Below are 14,938 nucleotides of genomic sequence, written 5' to 3' on the forward strand. Positions count from 1 at the left end.
CTTGCTAGCTGCCATTAGTGCGGCCAAGCGTTTTTTTTTTTCAGTCATGCATTAACCATTACTCTTCAGCTGGTCAAGCACTGGCTGCTAGTCTACGAAACCATACTAGGTAGCTCTGACTGATTGCAAAGGCTGTCAGTGTGAACATTTGTTCTTGCTCATTGTTGCTTGTGAACAAGTCGCATGTTCTTCGAAACTCACTGGTGTAAACACACTCTTATCAACAGTACAACAAAACCGAACATAAAGTCTGTTGCAAATTGAATACCTAGGAAGCAAAGCACTACTTACGTTCACCAGCATTCATCGCAGTTTGAATTTCTTCTTTGGACCCAACCGTAAGTTCAGTCAGGTCTACTATGATGGGCTGGCCATCCTAAGAGAACAGCAGCGGCCATTAAGGCAGTCTATCAGGACGGCATGTCATACAGTGAAGACAAGGCCAATGCATGGAACAGCCTGCACTTTATGCAAACACAGTCAAATTTCTTTGCTAGTGCCTGCCAAGCTTCGCAATACACCTGAATTATTGCGCGGTATTTGCATTACATATGTATCCAAAATCACTGCTTTGAATCGGGTCCCTATCAAGCCGCGAGTAGTAGCATTCAGCCCAGAACAGCCACCAGAGCCTTCCTAGTAAATGAACAGAAAACAGCGAATTCCAACAGTAAAAGTGCAAATGCACACAAATTTAATTTATATAAAACTAGTATCACAACCTACGAAAGGTGCACTACAACTCGGGAAGGAAATAAATGTTGTCGTGCGTGCAGCAGTTTTCAATAAAATGTGCCTGTAGGCATAACAACTAACAAACATTCAAAAAAAGAACAAAAACAGTGCACACAATAAGAAACAAAAAGCAAAAGTCTGCCAAGTCATGCACAACAATAATTTCATTGACTATTCACTGAATGCAACTAGTTATACACAGTAACAAAGTGACCGATATGTAAGCCCACTGTACCGCGTACAGGATCATTTTGTCGTTTCTGAAAAGTTGAAGGCAATTAATATAACAGTTAGAAAAACTACAGATCACAGCAAGAGAGCTTAGCTAGCTAGATAAACAGGCAAATGCACCATTCTCATAAGGTTAGTACTGCTCGCATATGAATTAACTTGGCAAGAGGTCATGCACCACGTTAAAGTTTGCCTAGCCTACAAATGAAACCAGCCAGCGAGCGGCAACTTGTAACACACACAGCAACTTGTAACACACACAGCAACATACAGTCTGTGAGTCAACACAGAAAGCAGAGCACTACAACATATAAACAAGTTACTGACTGCGTTATCCCTTATCTGGAGGTTTTTCCCATTCCCATAGGTTGGGTCCAGAAGATCCATGATGTTCTCATTGTATATCTCGATGTAAGAGACTCGTATCAGATACTCTCGCTCCGGCACCTGCATCAGGAAATAAACCAAGTGCTGATTGCGCATTCCCATTACGTACACTTACTGACATTAACAACCAATATGGTTCAATGTTTGAAAACTAAGAGTATACAACTAAATGATAAATCACACCACCTAGATAACGAATACACTGATTAAGACATGCAATATAAGTAGACAGCCTTACTATGTAAACAACAAGAGCCCATAAAGTTGGGAGACTTTTTTACCTCAGCAGAGATGTTAAATCATTGGCGATATGCAGATATCAAGATACTATTCTGCAGGTTGCTAGTGTTATTTGAAGTAGGAAACAGTAAAGACATTGAGGACTACATCATACTCCTCAAAATTATGGGTGTGGGTGCAGCTTGGCGTTTGCATAAGATGGCGTAAACAGGTTTAGCTGAATGGTTCGGTTGAAAGTAGCCAAACACGACACTATTTAGGACTGGAGCTGTCAGTGACTACTGCTACAGCTTTGCCCTTTGGAAATTTTTTAATATACTGCCAGATAAGAATCAATCATAGAAGCTTTTCTACATTGAACTAATAGTGCATACAACCATAATCACAGGCTCGAATTTTCATGCTTTCATCCCATTTTGAAGCTTAAAAATTCATGAATCTGAAATCTAGCAAGGCGCCTGGAACGAGTTTCACAAACTGGCTGTGCCGACAACAAAACGCATTTCATTGTCACACCAGCCAAGTGCACAGGACCTCTTCTGCCAATCAGTTTTAATGTCAGCAGCATGTGGAAGGTAGCCATGATGAAGCATTTCATTCACAGTTTGCAGTATACATGTGCAAGAGAGCGTCGTGAAGGGATAAAGCAACCAACGTCAAGAGATGTATTTAGGAGCTGATACAGCAAAGTGTATGGCACAGCATGACTTACTGAATTGCCCCTGGATCTGCAGGTCTGCAAAGATGTGATGAAAACAATCTACCCTTTAGCAGGCCTTGAAAATGTTGATAAAACAATACCTATGTCAATCCACTCCTGTGTTAGGCATGCTAAGATGGTAATTATGCTGTTGTAATGCAAGAACCTCTAAAACATGTCTAGCAAAATGAGAACTATACAAAGGAAGGTAATGCTTGGATACCTACATTTTATTTGAGTAAAAGCGCGGCTTGTTCATGGAACCAAATTTCTGCAACTTGAACGTTAATAATGAGAATTGGGAAAATTAAGTCGACACAAAGGTCAATTCATTTAAATCACGCTATGATGTCTGGAAAACAGCAAAAAAAAAAAAAAACATGAGCCCACATATGTGTAAGCAGGTTTCTAAAAAAGCATACAAAACCTCTCCGAGAACCTGTCTGTGTGGTTACAAGCTAAGAAATGCTGGGTGCAAATATGCATGTCAAAAATGTCTTCCTGCAAGAATATTAACAAAGAGCTTTGTTCCATCTGAGTTATGAGCAGCCAAAAGCTGTATCACTGGATTTGAGACTGTCCCCTTTCATGTGTCACTTTAGCAAGTTGGAACAAGCGACCACACCCAATGACAAATGCCATACTATATTTAGCTTTTTACTACCTCATGTAATATGCAGCACAATGCACTCAGGCTTCCTTTGCTTGTCAACAGATGTGTCCTTGCTTTTGACTCTCTTTAAAGCGACATTGTGGATGACTCCCTCCAGTTTTCGTTCTTTGTAAAAACTGGTTCTGTGGCTCTTTCCGGGTGTGTTAGTGTTTTATCTGGCAGCAAAAGACCTATATTATTGCTGAGAAAACTGAATTTAAAAACTTTCTCGCTCGTCAATTTGCATTTGTAAAGCCTGGACCGAAAAGGACTGATCACCATTCCGAACTGAATGGCAACAAAGCTTAGCCTCGGTGATCAGTGCTAAGAAAAACTGTCGACACATGCAGTTTACTTGTGAAATTGGCCGGTGATGACAACACCTACACTGCAAGTTTTCGTCTTTTCTAGAAAACTTTTCAGCAAAAGTAGCATCTTTATTGTTAGAATGCGGTAATCTGTCAACTGTCAACATAGGCCAACTTCAATTCACTGTGGCTCTCGCAATCCACAAGCTTGTTCATGACAGTTTCAGACGGCCCCCCAGTAGTCATTTTGAGCCCATGCTCACAGATAGATAGCAAAGGACGGCATGGATTTCAAAAGGCTGCACTAAAAGACAAACTATCTTTTAAAAGAGGCAGCACATGCTCCACTAGAGATGTGGTTCAAGATTTTGCTGAGACATTTGCAACAATACAGTCCACAGATTGGGAAAGTTCATCTAGCACCTTTGTAAAGCATTTAAGGGCCCTTTTCTAACTGAATGAAATAACTATTTGAAATAAATGCAGCAAAATAAGGCTGAGAAAGATACCAGTTCACTGAAAAGACTGCTGACAGTGTGAAATCACCATCATCATCACTCATGCAACACACACCTCTATATGCTACCCAAGGACACTCTGCTGTCATTCGACATTCCAACACAGTGAAAACATGTTTGAACACATCTCACATTTTCAATGATGTTAAATATGGCATTGATGGCCAGAGGAATGAGTCCGGGCTGGCTGGCGGTCCCCATCATGGTGTGAGTCTTGCCAGATGACGTTTGCCCAAAGGCAAATATGGTACCTGCACATAGCGCCGTGTTGCACTCGTAATCCAAACAACTCACAGATGGCACAGCAGTAATCATTAACACAAACAATGTAATAAAGTGGAACAATATAAGCATGGCACAGCTTCAGTAGAAGCACCAGAATTTCACCCATCAAAAAATATTGCCGCGAATCTTTGTAACGTTTGTTTGTTCATGCTTCAAGGCTGCCTGCACGCGCTTTATCGTTTCGTTTGTGATGCAAGACGCGCCTAGATTTATCTCGATTGATCACATCCAGGCGGAGCCGATTCTACTTTGTGCCAGAATGTTCTAGTAACTTTCTAAGCTTTATCTCGAATGTTCGCTATGAGCTTTAAAAAGAGCACGGCCGACAGCAGCGGGCATTCTGTTCGACGACCGCCGAGCACGCTTGTTGCTACGCCGCCGCCGAGTGATTCAGTTCTTTGCAGGCGCAATTCAGCCCAAATGAAGAGTTTCGTTTCGAATAAGTTCTCGCTGTTTTCCCGTTCGCCGTACTGCAGTCACCACTACGCGACAATATGAGCACCAGAGCCTCCGCAGCAGCAATAACTATCAAGAGATAAATTCACTGAAGCTAGTCATATAGCAACAGCTTTTCAGCTCCAACTGAAAAAAACACAAATGCAACAGTAAGATCATTTTAAAAAGCAATTGAAAGTGAAAACAATAGGCTTCTGCAAGCTTCAGTCCATGGTGAAAAGATATCTTTGATATATCCAGGGCAGTTGGAACAGGCGTCGATGTTGAATAAAAAAAACCATGCTCTATAGGGACACTAAGACCAGCGCTAAGTTCAACTAGATTGAGGAATTAAGATCCCACGATTGCAAATAAATCATTTTTACTAGAAATGGAAGCCAGAAAAGTACAGAATAGTGAAACCCATTAGCAATGCCTTTTAAGGGTACCGGTAACTGCTCTTGGTCAAGTGAATTTTTCTGTGGCCCTGATTGCTTCATTATGAGAAATATATGAACGAACAAGTGCTGCCAGAACAGAAGCAGAACAGGCAGCAGATGCTGCTGAGGTAAAAGTGCTGCTCGCTTCACATGCCACTCAGTTGGCCTGCAAGAAACAGTCATGCACAGCAACTTCACAAGCACAAGCCAAGCACAAGTGCTCCGAGTTATTTACACTCTTTCCAAGCGCAGAAACCACCATGTATTCACCGAGAAGCTTCACAATAAGAACAGTGGTAAACTAGGGTGGCTTGATCTACACACTGGCATAGACACTTCACGGTAACAAGCAAAGTAACACCATCTGTTGATAAACATTAATAAAGGGTTGTCTAATTGGCAGGCCATGCAGTTTTGTTTCTGTTGATTTTAGCTCACAGCTCAAAGTTTTATGCATCTAAAAATTATTTAATACTGCCCCAAGTTGCAGAGGGACATAAAGATGCAAATGGGAGAGGAAATAAGGAGCTTCCTTAGCGATTTTGCCAGCAACGCAGGCATCTTTTCAAGCAAAAAATGCACTGGTAATTTTCCTGAAGGTTAATGAAAACAAATTACATGATACAGATTAATATTTACCATTTAATATGCTTACATCAAACTGCTAAATGATACAACCACCCCAACTGGGACTCTCCGATGAGAAGCTACATGTGCACACTACCCATGTTTTCTGCATCTTCAACACTCTTGTAGACACTGCCCTTGAGAAAATATAGTAAACGATGCAGTAAAGCCTGCAATCCTTTGGAACCTGCAAGCTTACAAATCTGTTCATATTTTTTTTTTTTCGTGAACATAACATATCTCCGACCTCCAGAAGATCTATGTGCAAAAAAAAAAGCATATATTTAAAAAAAAACGGTGTCATTAAGGCGACTGACAATCTTGTAACTGCTTATGCTGGCATGTTTTTAGAGCGCACACTGATCAAGAAGCAAAATATACATGGCCATCAACTTGATTACAGACATGCAACCGCAGACACATGCATGAAAATACCAAAAAGCTATTCATGATGGGTTTCAAAGCGCAACAAGACGGAGACGAAAGGAAAAGAACACACCGACAAGCGCTTACTAGCAACAAGAACGTTTATTGCAACGCTGGGAAATATTCCCAGCGTTGCAATAAACGTTTTTGTTGCTAGTAAGCGCTTGTCGTGTGTGTTCTTTTCCTTTCGTCTCCGTCTTGCAGCGTTGCAATAAACGTTTTTGTTGCTAGTAAGCGCTTGTCGTGTGTGTTCTTTTCCTTTCGTCTCCGTCTTGTCGCGCTTTGAAACCCATCCTGAATGTTTACCAACTTGCCCAACTTTTTGCCCTCCACCAAAAAGCTAGTTCAAGAAGGAACAACTGCCATAAAAATCTCACCATTGAAGCCTTGCATAACCGACTCCACTATCGGATGGCAGTACTTGTCATACACGTCGCGGTTTGTGCTGGCGCAGTCAAAAACATGGTCTGTGAATGGAAACAATAGCGACACATGGAAAGAATGCACAAGTCCTACTAGCATTTTTGTGATAAGCAGATTCCCAACTATCGATAACTTTGCCTGTGATACAAATCAAAACCACCAACATTAAAGGTACACTAAGGACAAATTGAAGTTGGCCTATATTGATAGATTGCTGCCTTCTAATGGCAAAGACTACTTTCACCAATAAGGAGCCTTTTATAAGCACAAAGAGGCCAAAATATGAAACAGATGCTGCCACCCCCAACCAACTTCAAAGTTTACTGCTGTGCGTTGACTTTTTTTTTTGGGCTCAGATCTCAGAGGCTAATCTTCATTGCTATTTACTTCAAAACAGCTATCATGAGTCCTTTCCAGAGCACATGTCATGAGTATGAATTTAGCGGCAGACAAATTTTTAAAGCCAATTTTCTAGGCCATAAATGTGCATTTTGCTACCAGACAAACATCAACATATTTGGAAAGAACCATTGGATGGAGCTCTCCTCAGTGTCTTTTAAAACTTGTTTTCATTGCCATAAGGTCTTTCAAGGCCTCAATAATATTTTTGCAAGGGCCAACATAGTGGGTTATTAAAGCAACATTTTCAACAGAACAGTTGTAACTTTTATTTCCACCAGCAAAAACACACAAGTTATGTTGCTGCTTTTCTCAGCTTACATTTTTCCAAACTCTACACTCACACTGACAAAGTCTTGCACAGATTGTTTAGCAGCCTTCCAGAGATCCCGAAACTGCTGGTCTTCAGTAGCCATTTCAGTTAATAAGTAGCTTCTGCTTTATCATAATGTCCTGCTGTAGCGCTCAAACCAGCAAAAGGTGCTTCCAACTTTCATTTTTCTCCCCAAATATTCAATTTCTTCACCAAGACTATGCTATTTATGCTTCTGCTGCTTTGCACCTCCAGCCTCTTGCTTCTTTTCAGCTTCCAAGAATGCATGGTAATACAGCATAGTAGAATCCACAGCCGCCAACAATTCCTTTATGATTAGAAGGTTAAGGTTGCCGCCTGCTTTGTCCACAGCATCACACACAATCGGCTATAATATGAAAGAAATTTCTTTCAAGTTTTCAACAGGTGCTTGGCGATTCACACTGAACACCTGCTCCATGCTTCACTGCCCGTGGTTGAGATGTGCAACAGTTTAACACTAAGGTGGCATTTTGCGCTAGTTCGTGAGGCATAGCAAAGAGATAAGAGCGTGGACCGACTGTTCTGTCTCTCCCACGCTATCTCTCTTAACAGTTTAACAACTCTCCAGAGCTCCCTGTACAATGATATCTTTGGGAGTTCATAAACATCCATCAGGAGGCGCGACCGAACCCCAGCCACGGCAGCTGCATTTTGGTGCTGGTGAAATGTGAAAGATGTCCCTGTGCTACGCGATGTAAGCGCAAATTGGAGAACTTCAGTTGATCTAAATTAATCTGAAGCAGTCTGCCCTCCACCGCAGCATCTGTGATAATCTACAGGCAGCTTTGGGACATTAGGCCTCACATACTGTACCACCATAATCATGCTCTAAGCATAGAGGGATTTCGTGAACTTCAAGGATGCTGTGTCGCCACTCCGGGCTGACCAGGTCAACTTTGCTGTTATTATAGTGGTTTGAGACATCACTAGCTAATATGCTCAAGTAGCAATTGGTTTCCGAATCCATTACAATCACTGAATAACCATAGGCACATTTGTTTACATTACTACCGACAGGACGTCATCAGAAGAGCTTTGCTTATCACTGATTTATTCAGACAGCAGCTGATGTAGGTCAGAGCAGCAACAACGATGACAAAGCGTACGTTCCTATGATATATTTTATATTAAGTGCTTCCTGAACAGTCTAGCAAAGTGCCAAAAATGAGAGGCTACCTCGACACCGCAGCATGCAACTAATTCAAACCAAGAGGTATGAATATATGTGGGCACATGCATTAATTTCCAGAGTTAAGTTGCTCAGCGGTGGATGCAGCAGCTGTGGCAAGTACTCAAGGTCCTGCTCCTAAACTACCAGTGGAATTCTCCAAAAGATACACATCTTTATAAATAAGAACGAAAATTTAGTGGGTGCCAGAGTTCTTTTGTGGCTGCCCTCTTAGGTACACCAAAAATTCAGGGGCTTTCAATGCTCTCAAGGACCTGCACAGATCGCGTACAATAATGAAGTACAGCAAAAAAAAACACTGCATGAAAACAGCAGGGGATGCAGAAAAAGGAATAGACAACACAAGTCTCATCTCCAAACAAACTTCTCTGCTACCCCTCCTACTAGATCAAACTGGCATTTAAAACACTGTACGGTGGAATCAAATTAACATCCCGACTGAAATTAACCCTTTGATACTCAAAATTACATTTTTTCAAGCAGTCTAAAGATGGAAGCAATTTACAGCATACGCGGAAACAAAAAATAGGTAATCCTCGGTGGATTACTTGCATACAAGAGCAGACAAATGTCTATCACATCCCAGGTTAACACACTGACGTGCGTTATATCCGAGGTGGTACTGTTAGGGTAGTTATATCCGAGGTGGCATACTAAGGGTCGTTTTATCAGAGGTTAAAACATGAAAGGTCATTATAGCTAAGGTGGCATACTAAGATTCATTATATCCGAGGTAGTATGCCAAGTTTGTATGGCAGTATACTAAGTTCGTGCATAGCCCGAAAGGCCACCAGCCACTGACAGACGTTACTCACTATTTAAGCTTGCACAGACCCTTCTAATGCTAACACTAGCAAACGCATAGCATTAATATGGCATTATAAAAAGTTAGTTTTATTCACAACTGCACAAAGATGGTGCTCCTGTACAAACAACACCCCCCCCCCCCATTTTTTTCCCCCTTGATCGCACATTCACAAACTACTGCTGGGCTATATTGATGCAATATGCAGCTTCATTGACCCCTTCTGGAGTCGCCGGAATAAAATATTTGTGTCTGTACAATGTCCCACTGTCATGCTAGCACTAACTCCTCTCTCACCTTTGTCATCAACATGCGACAGCTCATCAACCAGCTTCATTTAGTACGGTTTTTTAACAAAAAGAAGTGACAGTAGCAGCCTTTTTTTTAATGTTATGAAGTTCAAAGGGTCTTGGTCTTGCAACAGATGCTAACAAAAAGATGAGAACAGGCGTACTTTGTGAGAAAAGAAAACTTGTCTTTTGCTCCTGAGCAATGCTTAAAGGGTTAATCTAGCCTTGTCAACCCTGTTAGATCTAAATTATGAAAGAATCGAAAAAAGTGATACCCAGACATTACGTCAGCTAATGTGTCCACATTCAAATGCCAATGCTAAATTTTTCTTTGCACCGCTGAAATTTGAGAAATCAGTATGTCGTGAATTCGCAATAGTCATTAGGTTCACTTGGTAGAAGTGGTCCAAGGTGTGTGGAAAACACGTTTGTAGGCCTCTATTCAAAATGAATGTCGTATAAATGCTTGTTCTTGCTTAGCCAGAAGTGCAGATTGCATTTGTGGCAATGGAAATCTGGTTGTGGTAGCGCGGTAGCTTCTTCACCGCAGCTTGGTAATGCAATGTTTTTGGGACAGTTTGTTATCTATTTCACATGTTCTTTTTCAGTCTTGCAAAACACCACACTCAGGCTGTCACTTTTTTCCACTATCCTGCTCATCACGGGTGTAGCCAGGAGGGGTGTTTCGGTGTCAGAACAACCCCCAGAATTTTCTGAGCGCTGCATCCACCCTCCTTTCGGCCTTTTCTTCGCCCATGCTATTTACACACCACATCGATATATTAAAATGTAAAAACAATAAGACGAGTATTGGCTTGCCCTCCGAACGATTTGATGTATGTTGTCGCGACTCTATAATAGGAAGCATAAGTTATTGCCGAAAAGATCACTTCTTCGCCATCGCCCGACGTATAGCACTCATTTTAATTGTGGACACAGTTCACCCCATTAAACAGACCTTTTCAAGTCCTCTCCAGCCGGGCACAAGTTCACATACATGGGGTAGAAGTTGTGACAAATGCCATTCGTTTGCAGTTGCTGACTTTGTTGTAAAGTAGAAGCTTTTGTGTCGTTGTATATTATGAGAAAATATGGTCAATAGCTGCGATTTTTTGCAAGAGCTTTTTTTTTTGTTAGAAAATAAATGTTCTTTATGAATCAAGTCCTCGAAGTCCTGCGTGCGCTTGTATTTTTATGTAGATATTACAGGGAACGAAACAACCAACCCTTCAGCTTTATCATGTCCAACATTCTCAGGAAAAAATTTTGAAAACTGGAAAATTGTAAGATACTGTTATGGAAATATTGAAGGTAATGATCCATCCTTCTGATATGTTGCAAAATCTTTCTTTTAAGGTGTTTCCATCGATCCCATCGAACAGTCAAGACTGCCATAGAAAACTAATGGGAAACACTTTTAAAAATAGCAAATACATAAACAGAAAAAAATGCAAGACTACTGTCAAGTGATCTGCGGATATATTGATTGCTATAGTGAAATCTTACATTATATGGAAAAACTACATTCATGGTTTCCCGCTCAAAAATGCGTTTGTCCAGAATTGTTTGGTATGTAAAGCATAAAAATGACGAAGATATTGTTTGGGTACAGGCGATCTTGTTATTTACTGGTGGCGTATAACACCCTTTGAAAAATATTTCTGGCTATGCCACTGCTCCTCGTCATCATTGCTGTTACCATATTCAATAACTGATCCCTTTATAAAATATACAGGGAGCCCGGGACATATTGCAGTAGTAACTTGTGTGGTAGCTTGCACAGAGAGCGAGATAATCCTTGAAGCACAGATTTCTACATAGAAAGACCGGGGAGAGGGGCATCAGTTCGCTGACCATGGTGTCAACAAACGATTTGTCTTCAGGTGGGCAATTGCAGTAACCATTGGCTAGGGTCATTTTAGCCCTTCCAAGCAAGGAAGAAAGGCAAGAGTGGGTATGAGGGAAAATGAAGTGTGTAGTAGGGGAAGAAGGTCATTGGGTGGTGTATGCTGCATTGAAAGTCTTCCACTTTGGTCAACGAGTTAAACCTTCTCTCCTGCCTCCCCTAGGTCAAGCTTCTGTGCCATGTAGCTGTTGTCAGTATTTTTTGAGAAGACACAGGTCTGTCAGCTTACCGGACTTTTAACAGCTTTTGGTACACATCACGTACCAACAAAAAGCATTAATTCTCCACTACAATGAGTGAATATATTGTCTTATGGCAGCTGCAAAGTGGCGCAAATGCCCAATGTCACAAACTCACGATAAACTAGAAATTAACAGATTACTGAAGAAAAAGAAATGTTTAACGAAAGCAGTTTTAAAGGGTCCAGGTAGTGTAAACGATATGTTATTCAAGAAATTATTTCCTGTTCTTTCCGCAACAGTTCTCACAATAAGAGAGACTACTAGGAGTTGAATGGTGACTAGAAGTCGCACATTTGCAATATTTTTTCTTAACACAGTTTCCTGGCAATGGAGCCAAATATTTTGGCCAGAAAGCAGTGGCTACTGGAACATACTGACCTCAAAATTTGTCGAAGCTCCATGCAGAAACGAAGACACAGCATGCAATCAGTACGTCACGAGCTTGCGTCATTGGGCGTTAAACGGTTAAAAGTGAAGCTTACACACTTGCATGGATACGTTTAGCTGAAGCTAGAACAGCAAGCTCTAATATAAAATTAAAAATATACAAACCAAACGTGTAAAATGTGTTGATCTTTCCGGACTCCATGTAAATAGTGTTGCCGCGCGTAATCCAGGCGGGTTGATCGCCATTGCGCTGTTCACTGAAAGAAAAAGGTATCACAGGCTTGTTTAGACATTCTCATTCAAGGGAAAGAAAAATGGCTGGCAGGGAAACTGCACTCTGCATGAGGGAAAGAAACTTTCGCCTCGAGGCAGAAAATAGCGCGGAAAACTAGTCACATTTAATAGAAATGATTATGCATTTGCAACAATGTGACAACGGCCGTTAAGGTGCTCGAAGATAACGGGCCGGAACACGTCCCTTCTACCATTATGCCTAAAAGATAGCAGTCCACAAACTAGTGTTCTTTTTTACAAATTCCCTGTTTCGCTTCAATGCACGCACATGGTTCTCTACAAGTGCCCACTTGAGCAAGCTGCATGTGCTTTCGAATACAACTATCGCCTGTAACTAAGAGGAAAAGTGGGTAGAGGTTTGAATCACGAAATACGCTAACTGTAGCGCAGACTTTTAAACGCAAACTAAAATAAAAGTTGGTGTTTTTATAGCAATACTTTTATCACCAACTCAAGGCACATAGCTTGACAAGTACCACTTAAGTGACAAGTGGATTTGGTGTGAACAAATACAGCAACCACTTTTTTTAACGCCGGTTTCGCGGAGCTTAGCAAACAGTGTAGCACGGATTCCGTCAGATGCAAAATGCTAACGAGGGCCCCAAGTAACACAGCTCGCACTCACCTTTCAATGGGCGGCCTCACTCTAACGGCAACTTTGATGTTCGACATTGTGTCTGCACCGGGACAGAGCTTTTACGCCGTCGCCTAACGCGCCCACTTGTTTGAAGTAGTAAAAAACACGGCCAGAAGGTATTACAGTACCGTCACGTAGTCACTAAAGAAGACAAGCATTTGAACCGGCGCCAGCGCACCTGCCCACCGCTGCACTGTAGTACCGCCGCTGCTTGAATCAAATGGACCATATAGCTGCATAGAGCTAAATGGACCGTGGACGTCATAGTAGCTCCGAGGAAAAAAAAAGGCACTATTTTAAATATTGTCGTTATTTAAAATGCAACTATATACTTATAAAAAATTAAAAAATATATATACCTGAGCAAAAGCTTGCAAATAACTTTTGTTTCATTATATTAACTCTGTGGCTGCTTTTCTCGTACATTTAGGCACGTGACCTAGCCGACGCGCGCTAGATTTGAACGCCGCTGGCAGATTCGAAAGGCGCAGGCACAAGGCGGTGTAGGCAAAAATTTGGCGAGGTGCCCTTTTTTCAGCACCTCGCTTTAGGTATAACATAGTATTGGTAACTGCACGCACTAATTATTTTTGTGGCACAACTGCCCGCAATGATAAAACCTACATAGAATGTTTTTTACAACATTCGAATCAGTGCGAAAGTAGGATATGTGCTACGTAGAAGACGATGAGCGGGCAGTGCCGCGGAAGAGGCCAACGAACGCGAGCGCTGTTGTTGGTGGTGGTGGTGTAGCTATAGTGCCTAGTATATTCTAGGCACTATAGTGTAGCCTTCTGTCAAAGGCTACAACCAAGGGCGTCCACAGAACTTTTTCCAGGGGGGTGCAGCCGATGTCTGGGGATGGGGGAGGCGGTAGGTTTGTAGTTGTTTTCTACTATGGCATAAATAATATCCGTAATTCCAAGGGGGGGCAACCGCCCCCCCTTGCCCCCCCTTCCGGACGCCCATGGCTACAACAACAACAACAGCGCTCGCGTTCAGCCAGCTTCTCGGATAACTAGACGATTTTTCTAGGCTCGAAACCTCTGGATTAGTGCCACGAAGAGCGGGCAGTGCCGCGGAACAAAGCGCGCCTAGCTGCGTGCTCACCGCAGCAGGCCGAAGCCCCTACCCCAGCGCCAACGGCCCCGGCAGCTCCCGCCTCCACTCTTCCATCGCCACCTCTCCCTACTCACTAACCACCAGGCAAGAAGCGGGCTGCTCCCACTACCTCCCTGCAGCAGGATAACCTTCGAACAACTCATGGAGGCCAGAATTCAGGCCGCAGTGCAGACGGCCATCCAGGCCTTCATCAATGAATTCGGCTCACTACCCGTTTAGACGAATTCGCTCGCCAAATTGACGAACGATTCAAGGAGCAGGAGGCTATAGCCACGCGAAAGCTTTTGCTGCCGTGCGGCCTAAAAGAAGGCCCAGCTCTACACCCCCTCTAACTCCTGCACGGCAAAAGACACCTTCAGTGATGGCAAGACGACGCTAGACTCACCATCTGGCATGCAGTGGTCACGAGTCCTAGCTCGGGCAGGCGGCCCCGACGTGCTCGCGCTGCAAGAGCCCTCAAATCCCCTACCTGCCCATCGTCCCCATTTCTCCCTCGGGTTGCATTCCTTGTCCGTGCGCTCATTACAATCTCCCACCCCTTAGACGTCCCCGAAATAGATCATCTCATCGAACTCGTGCCGCAGCACACTCGATCGGGATACCGTAAAATGGGGTTACTTTGTGACAGATTTCGTGCGTTTTTATTCTCTCGCTGAACAATTAATGAATAGTGGCATAACGTTGCTAAAACCTTCCCTCACACGACGGTATGTTCTACAAATCCGCATCTTTAATACAAGGCTGTATTCATGTTACCCCGTCGTGTGGGGCAACTTTGCGGCAACATTGTTTTTGGCTGAATATGATTGGGGAAAAAAAAAGGGGGCTAGCTACCCCATCGAAAGTTTCTTTGCGTTATCTACAATTGGTCTCTGCTCTGGCAACGTTACAACTGCATTACAAAT

The 14,938-nt window shown here is 42.5% G+C and overlaps 1 protein-coding gene across 3 annotated transcripts in view; it reads right to left on the reverse strand.

The window, feature by feature from the left end:
• LOC149342210 (uncharacterized) overlaps nucleotides 1-13,139 on the reverse strand; it is a 65,845-nt gene extending 52,706 nt beyond the window's left edge. Inside the window, exons 1-7 of one of the 3 annotated variants that reach the window (XM_089544503.1) lie at nucleotides 12,900-13,139; nucleotides 12,146-12,237; nucleotides 6,362-6,451; nucleotides 3,904-4,022; nucleotides 2,306-2,329; nucleotides 1,294-1,413; nucleotides 292-376 (exon numbers count right to left, since the gene is read on the reverse strand). In XM_089544503.1, coding sequence (XP_089400629.1) covers nucleotides 292-376; nucleotides 1,294-1,413; nucleotides 2,306-2,329; nucleotides 3,904-4,022; nucleotides 6,362-6,451; nucleotides 12,146-12,237; nucleotides 12,900-12,946 — 577 coding nt within the window. In that variant the 5' untranslated portion in view covers nucleotides 12,947-13,139. The remainder of the gene's footprint in view (nucleotides 1-291; nucleotides 377-1,293; nucleotides 1,414-2,305; nucleotides 2,330-3,903; nucleotides 4,023-6,361; nucleotides 6,452-12,145; nucleotides 12,238-12,899) is intronic. The other 2 variants (XM_089544506.1, XM_089544505.1) reach the window with 2 other exon arrangements.
• Nucleotides 13,140-14,938: the final 1,799 nt, after the last annotated feature.

Source organism: Amblyomma mixtum, chromosome 5 (genome assembly GCF_055824585.1).
Source record: "Amblyomma mixtum isolate Tamu chromosome 5, ASM5582458v1, whole genome shotgun sequence".
NCBI classification, from domain to species: Eukaryota; Metazoa; Arthropoda; class Arachnida; order Ixodida; family Ixodidae; genus Amblyomma; species Amblyomma mixtum.